This window comes from Geospiza fortis, unplaced genomic scaffold (assembly GCF_000277835.1).
Source record: "Geospiza fortis unplaced genomic scaffold, GeoFor_1.0 scaffold23, whole genome shotgun sequence".
Classification (NCBI taxonomy): domain Eukaryota; kingdom Metazoa; phylum Chordata; class Aves; order Passeriformes; family Thraupidae; genus Geospiza; species Geospiza fortis.
Window position 1 is genome coordinate 258973 of NW_005054303.1, and position 14039 is coordinate 273011.

A 14039-nucleotide genomic window follows, 5' to 3' on the forward strand; every position below is an offset into this window, starting at 1 on the left:
GTCTGCTGCAATTGGCAAGTTTAAGCATATTTAGGTTAACCCATGTAATTTCTGGTCAGAACAACCTTGTTATCAAGAAAGAAGTTTTTACCAACTCCTATCTCTGTGCCAGTAATTTCATTATCAGGGGCAGCTGTCACTATTTGGTTTCTGTTTGCCTGCTCTTTGCTACCCTCAGGGAAAGCTCCAAACTCACTCCTGTTCTCCCAAAGGCACGCAGCAGTCACCATAGCCCAGAAGGTTCCACATAGCTCAGTGCAGCAGCCAGGGCAGCAGAAATGCTCTCCTATGTTCTTAAAAGGATCATAACATTCATGACATAAACTGCAGACACAGAACACTGAAATGATCCAACAAAGAAATTGCTATCAGTGGAAAGGATTTATAAACCACTGGGTTCTTATGAGTATAGGAGTAACACAACAGAGATGAAATCTAGTCTGAAATGCAATCATATAACCGGGAATAAGAAGATTTCAGCTATATAGCTGGGAGGAAGAGCTACAAACCAGAGGGTCATCAATTGAAAGTGGCAGAAGAAGAAAAGGAATTAGATCTATCAGACCAGCACTGGCATCAACAAGAGGAACCCAAGAAAAAGGAAGAAGTATTTTTTTGTTCAGATGGTAAATTATCCCTTCATTTAACCAAGATCTGTTTGAAACATTAATAAGAATAATTTGTCCATATGTAAGAAAGAACAACAGAAGCTAAGTTAAGAAAAGGCTTTTTCAGGAAACAGGAACACTGGGGAACATTTTCACTATAGGAGACTGCAAGAATTTAGCTTCTAAATTTATCAAAGTAAAAACTGAAATACCATAGGACTGCTGTCTGTAAATGCATAGCATAAACATCCACCAGAACATAAACAGACTGAACAGCAACACCGTAAATTTGCCACAACAAAAAAGAAAGTTATTAGCTGTCAGAGCACAGATGTTAACAACCATGTAGTCATTCAAATTATCAGAAATATTATTATCTTAAAAAGCACCGAAGGCCCTACCAAAAGAAAGTCAAGTCTTGTAGAATACGTAACTAAAAAGTTTCCCATTTTTTGGGAAACAATATCTGTAAAGTTCAGTTCAAGGTTCTCTCCAAAAAAAAAAAAAAAAAAAAAAAGTTACTCCTTCAGAGTCCCATCTAGTAAATCTTGGGAATCAAAATTGCCAAATTCAGCCATGGAATAAGTAAACAGTCAACCAAACGTCTAACCTTAAATAGGGCAGAAAGAGATAACTGAAGTTTTAACTGCAATATAATAACCAAGCAGGTGAAGTCCTGAATTTTCTTTCGTTAATGGACTCCCCTCTCCCCTGTACTTTTTCAGCTGATTGTCCAAGTTTCCTGTTTGCTGTGGTAAAGAAGTAAAAACTAATAAACAGGCTTTAATCTCCCAAGAAATTGCCTGAATTTATAACCTAAGTAAAATAAATTCTCTAAACAATTGAGGTATATTCTACCATCTGTTACAACCTTAAATATCAAGCGATTTCAGGTGAGGGTCAGAACTAGGACAATACTTTCCAACAGAAGCAAGACTATTCTTAGTTGGGGGACTGGACTTACAAGTTTATTTTAACAGCAGTCAGTAATTTGAGCAATTTAAGACCTCAACTTCCTGCTCCAAAAGAAATCCAGTAAAAGGAAATTTTTGTTTTGGGGGAGATTTCAGTAACATGTTTTGGAGAACATTGCTTTGTCTTTTAAAAATGCTCCAGTGCTTTTACACAAGTACTGAAAACAAACCTTTAAAGTGTGGAGATTACTCAATGTAACAAAAAGTTTTTATGTAACCGATAAGAATGGTATAGTTTACTTCATTTCTCTAAGTATCACATTCATTTCTTCTCAGATATGCAAATGGGCTAGAAAAGATCTTTGTTTCATGCTATACACTAATAAAATAAACATAATTTGTAAGAAAAAGGTGGGAGTAGAGTACATTCTGACACTTTAAATCTGCAGCCTGCCAGAACAACCTAGCAAGAGCTGATAAAAAAGTATCTCTAGCTAAAGATATCTCTAACGTATTAAGATTTGGAATGTGATAATTCTATTTACATATACTTTGGTATTTCACTTGAATTCCTTTTCAACAGTAAACACGCAACAGGGCTAAGTATCTACAAGGGCTGTGGCTCCACTGTAGTTTAAACAAAACAGGCCTTTAGTAAAGTCAGTTCTACTAGCTAATAAAAGCTATCTACTTTACAATGTCATTCTATTGAACAGAACTGGAGCACACAAAATGTTACCATGGCAGCACTTTCTTCCTAAATTTTAAATTAACAAACTCTCACAAAACATATATTATGGCATAAGGCAATCATCTGTTAGCAAGCACATATACTTCACTGCTTTGAATCTTACCTAGAAATCTCTGCTTGGGAATTCTTCTCTCCATCGACTGTAAATGGTGATGCTCCAGTTAATAATTCATACATAAGAACACCAACACTCCACCAATCAACAGCCTAGAGAGAAACAGTAATTATGTATGTTATGATGTGCTGAAGTAAAATTGTTAACAAAAGAAGGAACAGAACAATCCACATAGAAAGCAACTAACATAGGAAGAACCTACCTATATACAAAGGAAAACGGGATACAATGAAACAAACAACTGTGGTACTGACTGAAGGTATTTTCTGTGATAAATTAATTTTATACTGAAGTCTCTCCACTTAGCTTCTGCAACTAATTTCTCAAGCTTTCTACTAACTACTAAATTTCCTTTTGTTTTCCCAACAGAATTCATTTTGATTTTTACCATTGTGATGTGATATGAATTCTAATACACACTCAAAATAACAGAGGAACCTAAGGCTTGCTAAGAAGCAGTGGAACTTGAAGTTTTATGAGCTTGAAAATGAAATTAAGGAATTTTCAAAAAGCAGAATTTAAGTTCACAGTCCACAGTTAATCCAGGCACCTGAAAATGCTATGAAATCATGGAAGGGTTTGGATTGGAAGGGACCTTAAATACCACCTTGTTCCAACTCCCTGCCATGAAGGACAATCTGAAAATCAATGGAACTTCTGCTTTACTTACATTGGCAATATTAATACAATACAGGAAGACAACTAGTGAAATCCCAACAATTTGTCCACATATTTTACTTGGATTTGCTTCAAAATACACAGAATCTGATGTCTTATATATTCAGCCAAGAGTATCTAGAAGAACTACCTGCTGAAGTCTCTGTACTGTTACTGATTATCTTTGCAAATAAATAATGCTCAAAGAAAATACCAAAGAATTTCTTCTTGGCATGTGTTTTTCCAAAAGAAAAGGAGGATCTGCAAAATCAGAAATCCAACTTTAAAAAAATAAATACTGAAATACTAGACCAAGTCCTTATGACAAACACTGCAATCATCTAGAAGAGATTATAGATGATAAATATTGATTCATGAGAGCACAGCATGGCGTACTAAAGCAATCTCGCTTTCTCTTTTTGTAAGGTCTTTGAGTTGTTAGATATGCAGTAAGTAAGAAATACACTAAAAATCTTCTAAAATTACCATACATGACATTGTCAATGGCAAGGTAGTGAGCATGTGGTGTAAACAACTAACATAACATACGTAACTGCAAAATCTCCCCATTGATCAGCTAACAGTCACTATCAAACTGAGAAGTTACTCCTTACAGAATACTGCATCACTCTGCATGACATTTGATGAAAGTATCAGACAGAATCAAAGATAACAGAACAGACTCCTCTTTAAGTCAGTGACAAGACTGAATTTTTAAGCTTTGAGAGGCCAGAATCATAATTCAAGGTGACTGAGAAATTGGAGAGATGCTCTGGAGGTGGAATGACTAAACTAAGAGAGTGCAGGAAAGAGCTTCAATTTGTAAGTTTTTTTAAATTCCATTTTTAATAGCAACCGGGCAAGCAGTACAGTAGAAAAAGACAAAGAGGTTATAGTGGAATTCAAGGTAGGTGTGAGACAATGACTAAGTGAAAAGAAAAAGCACACTCTATTTTATGCGTAGTAGAATAATCAGGGAGGTCATTCTGCTCTACTTCAAACTGCCACATCCCAGCTGTGCCCTCTACTGTGCTCCCTAACTGAAGACAAACTCAGACCAAAAGAGACACAGAATGCATAGAGAAGGAAAAGAAAGAACTTTCTCAGGCAAAAGTCAGACTATTCCAGTTTTTACACAGGCTGCTATAAAAGGAAGCACAATCACCTACATTCCATGGTCCACAACAAAGACAACTCAACTCAGTCTACAGCAAAAAACCACAGAGATCAAATAGCCTCCAAACCTTCCCATTATAGCGAGCAATCAGAATAAGTTACCTAGGAATGTTGCAGAATTATTTTGGAGATTAGGGGTTTTTGTTTGTTTCAAAAATAATCTGTTAATTATTGTTGTCTTGATATTTTCTATCACTTACTGACACTTAATTGTGCAATAAAACTTGTGTCACAAGCCAAACAATTTTACAATATGAGAACACTTATAACATTAATGGCCTATCCCATACCTCAATAAAGCTAAGAGATTTCTATAATATCCAGTTTAAAATATGTAAACATATTCTGATATGTATATCAGAATTAGCCACAAACCATTTTCCACTCTGAACTAGCTTTTTATGCAAAGGCAAATAAGTGTTAACTAAGTTTATTGTCCCACAGCACAGGAAACAATCTATCTTAAGACAACCTTAAATAACACATACTTAAATAAGATAACATGTCATATTTTACAAAAACCCCTCAAGACGAGCAATATGTTGACTGAAGAATTAGTTTATTTTCAGTAATAAACTTAGAACATACCTTATCATGTCCTGCATCTCCCCCTCTTACAATATCTGGAGCCATATATTCTATCGTTCCACAGAAGGAATATGCTCTCTCGTTCTAGGAAAAAAATAATTACATCAAACAATTATATTATACAAATAATATGGGATAGATATGGCTAACAGTTCCGAGATGCTGGCAGCAATTCTTCTCCAAATAGCTCAGAACTGCTAGCTAAATAATATTCCATCATTCCATCATTTGTAGTGACGTATCACATAATGCTACAGAATATTTAGTCTTCTATGAAAAAATAAAATGTCATAAGTCTGTGTTGCAGTCTAAGATAAGCACACAAAAATTAATCTACTAATATTTAGAAAAACTCTCCTGTAATTCTAAATGATCTACACATTTCAGAACTTTGCAAGATTCCCCAACTAACACAGATATACATTTTGAAGGCTGCAATACCAATACTCTAGATAACAAATGAAACTTTTCATTAAAAAGGGAATTACTTGTAAGATGTACAATTTGACTAAATTGGATACAAGATCCTTTGAGTTCCCCATGTTTAGGAATTCATTATGACCTCTAGAAAAGTTATTTTCTCTCGCAACAAACACATATATAAGAAACAACATTCTCTCAAGAAGAGACTTGGAGAGAGACAAGACAGAGAAGGGGAAAGGCAGACAGTGTTGTAAATTTAATTTTATTCTATACACTGAATTATTCTCTTGTTCAAAACTAAGCTGCTTTCACAGGCATGTATAATTGTTCCCTGGTAGCCATTTACCTTTGAGGTCAACATGAGGTCATGCTGTACCTTGCTAATGACGAAAGCACATGTGTTTGGGCCATGCAACATTGTTCCTCCCTTATCCTTCATGCTTCTAGCATTTTGGGGAGAGATCCTGATAGGTCCTTTAAAGAAGAGTGTTCAAAAAAGCAAATATTTCAAAAGTCAGGTTTTACATTTGTAGATTCAGGTTTGGAGTTTAAAACAGGTGCTATATAAGAGACTACACTAATGAGAAGAAGCTTCTAAAAGTAGAAATAGTGCTCTGTGCTACCCTAAGGCATAAAAATTAAACAGTCCAGCAGCATATTATTAAACTGTATTTCTTAAAATACATATACTGTGACTGGTTTTTTGGGGTAAAATTCTGAGTTCAGAATAGTTAAAAGGCCTCATTTTGTTTAAATATTAACTTGAAATATTAACTTCTGAGACAAAACCATATAATAATGAGCTTTTCATGATTCCACTTTCTTCTGACACAACTATAGTTTCTGTTTGATAATCTTTTCTAGTACCTGTTATCTTAAAGAAATTGTGTGATAGAAAGCACAAACAAAGAAAAATGTCAGAAATTCCTAGCCCTCCATCAGAGAATCTAAACCTATTCAATCTCTGTTCTTTTTTTCCTTCAGCTGGGAGGGTAGGAGAGAGGGAGGGAGGGAGGAAGAAGGGTGAAGAGGAAAAGGAAGGGGAGTGGAAAACACAGAAAGAAACTGCTCTTCACTTGCTACCTCTCCAAAGAGTAAAGATAATGCAGCCAAAGTGAGATATCAAGACAACTGTCTGAAAGCAACCTGACTTCAACTATAGATTCATAAGATGATGTAGAATATTCTGACTTCATAGATGCTGTAGAATATTCTGACTTTAAAACAGCTGAAGTCAAAATCTAGATACTTCTTTGTTAAAAACCTTTGTTGATGCTGTGGTTTATTAAGTTACAAGCTTCATCAATTACATCTAGCTGTTACTTAAAAAACTCAGGTTTTAGAGTATGAAGTTTCTTTAGGCACACTTAGGTAAATTTGTCACTGTTAAATATGCCTCTTCCAGGAAGTCACCAATAGTTCCTGCTGTTATGCACTACATGTGGGTTTAAAAACATTTTCAAGGAATGTTATCTCCAATAACAGTTTTATTTTCTGTCATTTTCTGGTCTCCTGGGTACATGACAGACATGGATATAGCAGAGAGCATCCAGCAAAGAACCATAAATACGATTAAGGGAACCTATGAGAAAAGGCTGATAAAGCTGGGACTGTTTCACCTGAAGAGGTAAACCTGACAGTTCAGGGAGATTTCATCAATGTAAAAAAATGCCTGAAGAAAGCATGCAAAAAAAAGAGGGAGCAAGGCTCTTTTCAGTGGTGCCCAGTGACAGGACCAGAGGAGGAAACACTTTTTTACTGTGAGGGTGACTAAGTGCCAGCACAGGCTGGCCATGAAGGTTGCGGAGTATCCCCTTCTTGGAGATATCAAAAGGCTTCTTGTGGGCAACCAGCTCTAGGTGACTGTATTTGTGCAAAGGGTTGGGCAAGATGACTTCCAGCAATCCCTTCCACTCTGTGATTCTGTCACAAAATGCCACTGTAAGCTGTATTTCAATATTCCTTTTGAAACGACAGCCAAGTCTTATTTTGTACCCCCTCCAAATTTACATTTCATTCAACTGTATACATAAATCCAAATTACAAAAGCCACATTATTAACAATTCCATGTTATGAGATGTAAGACAAGAAAGGATGTTCTGAAAGAACAACTGAACTTGGATTACCTACAGGTGAATGCTCACTGAACGTGCATACCTTGCAAATACTTGAGTTTAAGAAGTTTTTTGTCTTTGGAACTACCTGAAAATGTAGAAAGCATTTCTCCTCAAAGACAGAAAGGTCTTATGCTTTCAGAGTTATCTAATGACCTCATTCAACAAATGAGAAAAAAGCACATTAACAGCAACAAAAAAAGCAAAAGGATCAAACTCCACTTTGCTGCAGAGACTAATCACATTCACCATGTCTACAGAAAAGGCCTGACTGATGGAGAAACAGTCACTAGTGTCACAAAAGGATGTGTCCTTTAGAGCATACATCCTAGCCTACAATAATAAAAATTCTGTTTCATATTTTTTACAACATATGCAAGGGTAGCTCTGACAGTTATTAAGTCTTGCAACTGCTCAAAGTTGCATTTCTTCCTTTGTTAAAGGTACTTCAAAGTTCCAGGCTGCATCAATTAGACCCTCTCTGGGCTCTATCAGTAGTGTTTTGAACAGCATTCATTAGAAAAGAAAAGATACACCAACATTTCTAGAACCCAGAAACCAGTTATCAACATTGCTCCTGTTTTGTACAGGTGTGAGTGTATGTAATCAGAGTCCTGAAAGTTGTTTACAGCTTTGCTACAAGCATAAATTGTGAAAACTGTCCCACGATACCAATGTCAGGGCCCTGAGCTTATCAACAGGCTCCACAACACCTTTTACCAATCCTGGGTGTTAAGGGACCCCTGCTTAGGACCAATTCTGACAAAATGCAGCTGAGTAACCTGTGTGGAAGCTCATCAAGGGCCTCTTCCACTTTCAGCTGGGAGCCAGAGCTCAGGCTCCTGCATCAGCTGTGCTGTAGGTATGTCTGTACTTGGCTGGGTATCTTGCTGATGCTGATCCATCAAATTCAAATCCTGACTTGTCCTCAAGCCTCTCTCCTCACAACAAACTTTTCTGATAACCACTGGACTGTTGGCCAAGCCTGTTTTTCTGGCACTAGACTCCCTCTGATCTTCTTGCACCACTGGTCAGTGAGCACATTAATCCATACTTGCTCACACTAATGCAGGGAGAAGTCTCCCCATTCTGCTGCTTCCTGACAAACCAGCCCAGAACCACAGTTCCTCCAGGAACAGCTTACAGGACTGAAGAATTTAAGTAGTTGAAGAGATCAGCAGTATCACACAGAATAGCTCATTTATTAGCTATCAGCAAACTGGCTGCAAGCAGCTGATCAAGCATTAGAGTTCCCTTGGTAAGCTTAAAAAGAAAAACAGGACCATAGGATCAATCAAAAGAACACTATCATAACTGAAAATTTACTTGTAACTTGTAAAGGCCTCATAGCAGAGGTTTTAACAAGCTGCCCTGCTGAATGGATTTTGCATTTCAGAAAAATCACAAGTAAAGACTGAAAAGCCTGAATTCTTGGCAGAAATAGGAGCTGTACCTTCAGCAAGCCTTAGAGGTGATCCTATCATAGATATCTACCTCAAAAATAAAAACACACCAAGGAAAAAAACTAATTTCCATTGAAATTATACTTGTGACATCCTTAGCTGTCATTTTAATAGCCCAGAATAACAATAATTACAGTCTTAATTCAGGAACATGTATGAAAATTGGCACAGAGACCTCTCACAGTCCAAAGATGTGATATAGGTTTAAAATGAGGGGGGCAGGGGGAATCTTGCTTTAACAAGGTCCTTGCCACACTGACAGTTTCAATTATTTTGGGAAACTTATTTGTGATAATATACAGATTTAACACTGAATAATTAAGCTGTCCATACCAGAAAGTATTACCTCAACCAAAAAGTCTACCAGCTGAAGACTGTTGCTCCTGTAGCTGTAAACTTCTACTCAGAACCAAAACTATGACCTTTGCAGGAGACAAATGAGGAATAACAAAGACAAGCAAAAAACAGTTCAGTGGTACACTAGCTGGACTGCTCTGCTGCATATAACAAAATCAAAACGAAGACTGTAACATAAAAATGAAAGTTTAGACTAGGGCAAGAATGGTTGCAATAGGGCAGATCAAGGTCCACTAGTTTGCAATGTCATCATATGAAGAATTTTTTAAAAAATTATAAGGAAATTAACTGAATATCCTCTCCTGGTGGCTGTTCCAACTTGAAGAAGCCAGTTAACTCAAAATACCATATTGGTTACTATGCCTCTTGCCACAGCTAGACTAATGATTTCTGCTTCCAAAACACACATGGAACAATGCTACTGAATTTTCAAGCAAGAATGAGATCTGCCTGCCAGCAGATGCCATCAGAACAGGCAATTAAAGGGGACAGCAAGGGCAGCTAAACCTTGAACTGCATTAAGCAAGAAATCTGCAACCTCTACCTCTGTGAACCCAGAACAAAAGCCAAGGGAAGGTCACACTCTCAGCTAATGTCAAGTGGAGATTCAAGAACCCTTTTCACAGACTTTTACAATACCTGTGCTTGCTTTCACAGTGCAATGCAATTGCAATTCTACAAGCAATTATTTAAACCAGTTGCTGATAATGGATTTTAAAGCAAAAAACTAAGAGTAAAGAAAACAAAAGTCTCAATGCTGCAGACAAAAAAAAATCCAGAAACAACATATTATTGTCTGGGAGGACTGTAAGTATGTACCACTGTCAACTTGGATGAACATTTTGTACTAGGTTCTTCTCAAAAGCATTGTCTTTTTGAGAAGAGAGAGGCAGTAGTGTCAAGAAAGAACAGCATACAAAGCAAAACCTGAAAAACTCGTATTTCTTCAAACATAAGCAAAATTGTAAGATATGGAAGAGGACTAATTCTGGGATGAATTCTGCTAGCTGTTACTACAAGCCTTCAACAGTTAATTTTTTCTTTTAATGAAAAAAATCATGTAGAACAGATCATTTAAATATCTATAGTTTCAGAGAGATCCAGATGTAAAAGGTAAAGGAGTGGACAATTTTGCTCCAATGCAATCCATCCGTTCTAAATTCATTTACATTTGGCTGTGAATCTCTGAAAAACTTAAGTGACCAAAGTTTTTCACCTGGCTGACCAAGTTTCATGGAAGTAAGGTATTATTTACAGTTATTCAAAAGAAAAAAAAAATCTATGACAAGAATGGATTCATGACAATGGGAGTGTTTGCCCTCAGAAAATTACTTGTTTTCCCCTCAAAAACAGAATCAGAATTTTTCTGAGTTGACTAGTAACCTAATATCCAATAGAAGATTGGATAACAGACTACTTAACACAGATGCTGTTTCCCCTCAAAACAGCTTTTTTTTTTTTTTTATGGTATATTACAATAGGAAAACAGCATCCTTAAAGCAGTCACTGTAAGAAATCATGATCTGTCTTGCAAAAATTCTTAACAGTATTTTAATATTTTGACATCAAAATCTGGAGAGAAACTGTTTTATGCTCTGGTCCTCTGCATTACTGGTCTGTGCTGGAGAAGCACAATCTTCATTGTGATAAGCACTGAAAAGGGGAACCTCTTGAGTAAAGGCTCAAACAGTCAACTGATCACTGATGATCTGGTTTTGCAATTAAATTAGTTCCAGCTCAGTGATGTGTCTTTAGAGTGTTTGATATGTTCTTAATATTCATTTTCAGGATGTTTAAACTGAGCCAACTGAAGTACACCAAACAAAGCAAAAAGTTTTTGCCATTGCTTCATTTCTTTTTCCAAAACTAATTATCCAGACAGATCTATAACCGATGTTAACTTCTGTGGACTAATTTCACTATTCAGTTTACTCTGACTTTTTCTCTCTTTGAAGAGATGTCAATCTACTTCTTATAATTGTTTCTTATGTCTACATCACTGAACAATCCTTTAACTAAACCACAAGCATATGTAGCAAGTCATCTGAAGCATAGATAATTTTATTCATTTTTGCAAGACCATGCTCAGTGTTGGAGGATGCACTAACTGCAATGATAAGACATTATCACTTTAATTGGACAATTATAAAGGGTCTTTTAAAGTTAAATGCATAACTAATCTACTAGGTCGCTCAGATTACAGTTCCTAAAGCACTAAATTAGTCAAGTTGTAGTCACTTCCTTCTGTTCTGGACTACCTTTAAACTGCACTAAGAATGTGTACAAATCTCTTCCTAGTTCATCTACCAAAACCCATAGTGGACTAGTCTCCATTTAATCACTTTTCTCCAATGGAATGTGCTTTAAAGTCTTTTAAAAATACATACTACTTTTCTTTCCAGAACAGAATGTTCACTCTATCATCAAATAAATGAAAACAAATAATTCAACAGTGAAAAGCATTTGAGTTATAACTAAATTTGCAACTCTCATCAAGAGATCTTCAGATGAAGAAACAACAATGTATAGGAATTATTCATTCTACACATCAGATAGAAGTACACAGACATCCACCCAACTGTCTTAGGCTTCAATTCAATAATCCCTCATACTGAATACCCATTTTATATTATTTATTACTAAGGCATTTGTATGCTCGCAGACACACTGTTTGAAGACTGACAACATTCAGTATTTACTATCTAATTTTTTAAACTTCATTAAGCAAACACAAAACCTTCAGAAAAAAACTTAAGCTAATGCAGAAGAAATGTACCAATGCAGAATTGACACTTCACTACATTCTGGAAGAAAGTGTACTTTACTGGATTTAATTAAGAAGAAAAACAATTGCAGGGTCAAATAGATTATTCTTACAGTAATCCAATGCTTGTGTTCATATTATTTTGAAAGATCCCCATGTATACTAAAATAAGATTTTTAGTGTAGTTATAGAACAAAAGGCAATGTGAGGGGAAAGAAGGATTTAAAGAAGGATTTTTAAAACCCCACTAGCACTTTAGCAATACACATCAAAATTAAGACCAGACCTGATTACTAGGTTAAACTGACATTGACCAAATCAAAACAAGTCCAGCATAGAAGTGGAGCTATTAATGAGATAAAAAGATATAAGCTACAAGTCCAGAAGATAAAGATAACACACAAGAAATACAATGGAAAAAGACCCCAAAACAACAACTTAGGAGTTCTGAGGTTTTTAAAGATAAATGTATTACAAGACTTGAGGGGAAAAAAACAAACAAACAAACAAACCCCACTGAAGTGATTTCACTTGTGCAATGAACAAAATAGTGCTGTAGAAGTTTCAATTTCTACCAATTCTCCATGTCCCCAACAATAACTTATATTAGTATCACGTGCAAATGTACTTTGAAACCCAGTTAGACAAACACTAGACTGAGATGCATTAAAACATCAGGACAAAATTGTCCTGATGTATTTTTTACCCCAATTTTGTTTACAATTCAACTGAGAGTTAAAAATCATATACACTAGCCTGAAATTCATCACAGGGTTAAGGATACAAATGCCATAAAAAGCAATACTGAATCTCTTTCAATCTCTTAATCTCTTACCTAATCCCATGATTTGGTTAGGCTAGTAAAACTGTAGGTCTTCATGAGCTTTTAAATAAAGTTTGCATCAAAAGTAATTTCATACTTAAATACATTGTGATACTGACCTACTCTATGTGAAAATTTGTTTTTATTGAACTACTTTATTCCAGTCAGGTTATTTCTTATTTTTCCATGCAAGTAAAAGCATATTGCGTCATTTTAAAGAAAAGCAAAGGCAACACCACTGTTGATTCAGTTGTAAAAGACGAATTTCAGGTTTCAGCAAAGCAATACCATAAAATACTTTAAAGCTCTTAAAGCTGCACTGCTTTACCTTGGATGTTTAATTCTCATATGCTATTTTCACATGATAACTAAAACAGAGAGAGCACTTGACAATGCACTCTTCACACATGCTTCAGTAGGTGCACGGCAGAAATCAATAGGTTTTTGTTCCTACAAGTCACAGGCATTTGCTTCCTTTCACTCAAAGAGTGCTTAAGGAAAAGCAGCTTCCCACCTCTCCACTGTAGAACAGTCAGTCTGCTGTAATTATTGTAGTCCTGTTTGATTCATTAGGTGCCCAGGTACGTGAAAATCTTCAACAGTCATCAGATTATAGCAGAGATAATGAAAATACTGAATCATGATGTTTTCTAGCAAGCATCATTAACTACAAAAATATCCAAACTTCATAAATACACAGTGAAGTATTTCTCTGTAATAAGAACTCTAAATATAGTACACATCTCTACTGTGATAATTTTTATCCCTTTTTAATAACCTAAATAAAACTTGTGTCAGATAATCAGTCCAAAGAGAGTGTTACTAGAATAAATTCCACTTGCTTAAGTATGCATTTCTAACGGCAAAATTCTTGCAAGAAGCAGGCAGGCCAGGAAAGACATGTGAAGAAAGGGAGAGAAATGAAAGTACTTTGCTCTGACTAAATTGCAAATGCTACACCTTTATCTGACTTACACAGCTGTAATTTTATTTAGAAGTGTTACCCTAGTGAGCATGAGAACACTACACAGGCAAATTCTACCTGCTGTAAGTACATTGGTTCAGAAGTGTAAGTATCTATTGTAATGAATTTTAAGTGCTCTAGTAGTAGCTTGATTATCTACAAAAATACAATATGAAATGTCAATTTCTATGTGTAAATAGGTCATTTTAAAAATGTTTAAATTCAGTAGTTAAATTACAATAGCACAGATGAAAACTGAAGTCAAATGTAGACAATTTCTTAGATTTTGAGAGCAAACAACACAATTGCAATTACTTTTCT

General features: G+C 35.7%; 1 protein-coding gene across 2 annotated transcripts in view; it reads right to left on the minus strand.

Annotated features, from left to right (window-relative positions):
- The window catches only part of RPS6KA5 (ribosomal protein S6 kinase A5), a 53674-nt gene that overhangs the window by 22364 nt on the left and 17271 nt on the right, over window positions 1–14039 (minus strand). The window contains exons 2-4 of one of the 2 annotated variants that reach the window (XM_031066170.1): window positions 5579–5706; window positions 4810–4893; window positions 2377–2480 (exon numbers count right to left, since the gene is read on the minus strand). In XM_031066170.1, coding sequence (XP_030922030.1) covers window positions 2377–2480; window positions 4810–4893; window positions 5579–5671 — 281 coding nt within the window. In that variant the 5' untranslated portion in view covers window positions 5672–5706. The remainder of the gene's footprint in view (window positions 1–2376; window positions 2481–4809; window positions 4894–5578; window positions 5707–14039) is intronic. The other variant, XM_031066169.1, reaches the window with a different exon arrangement.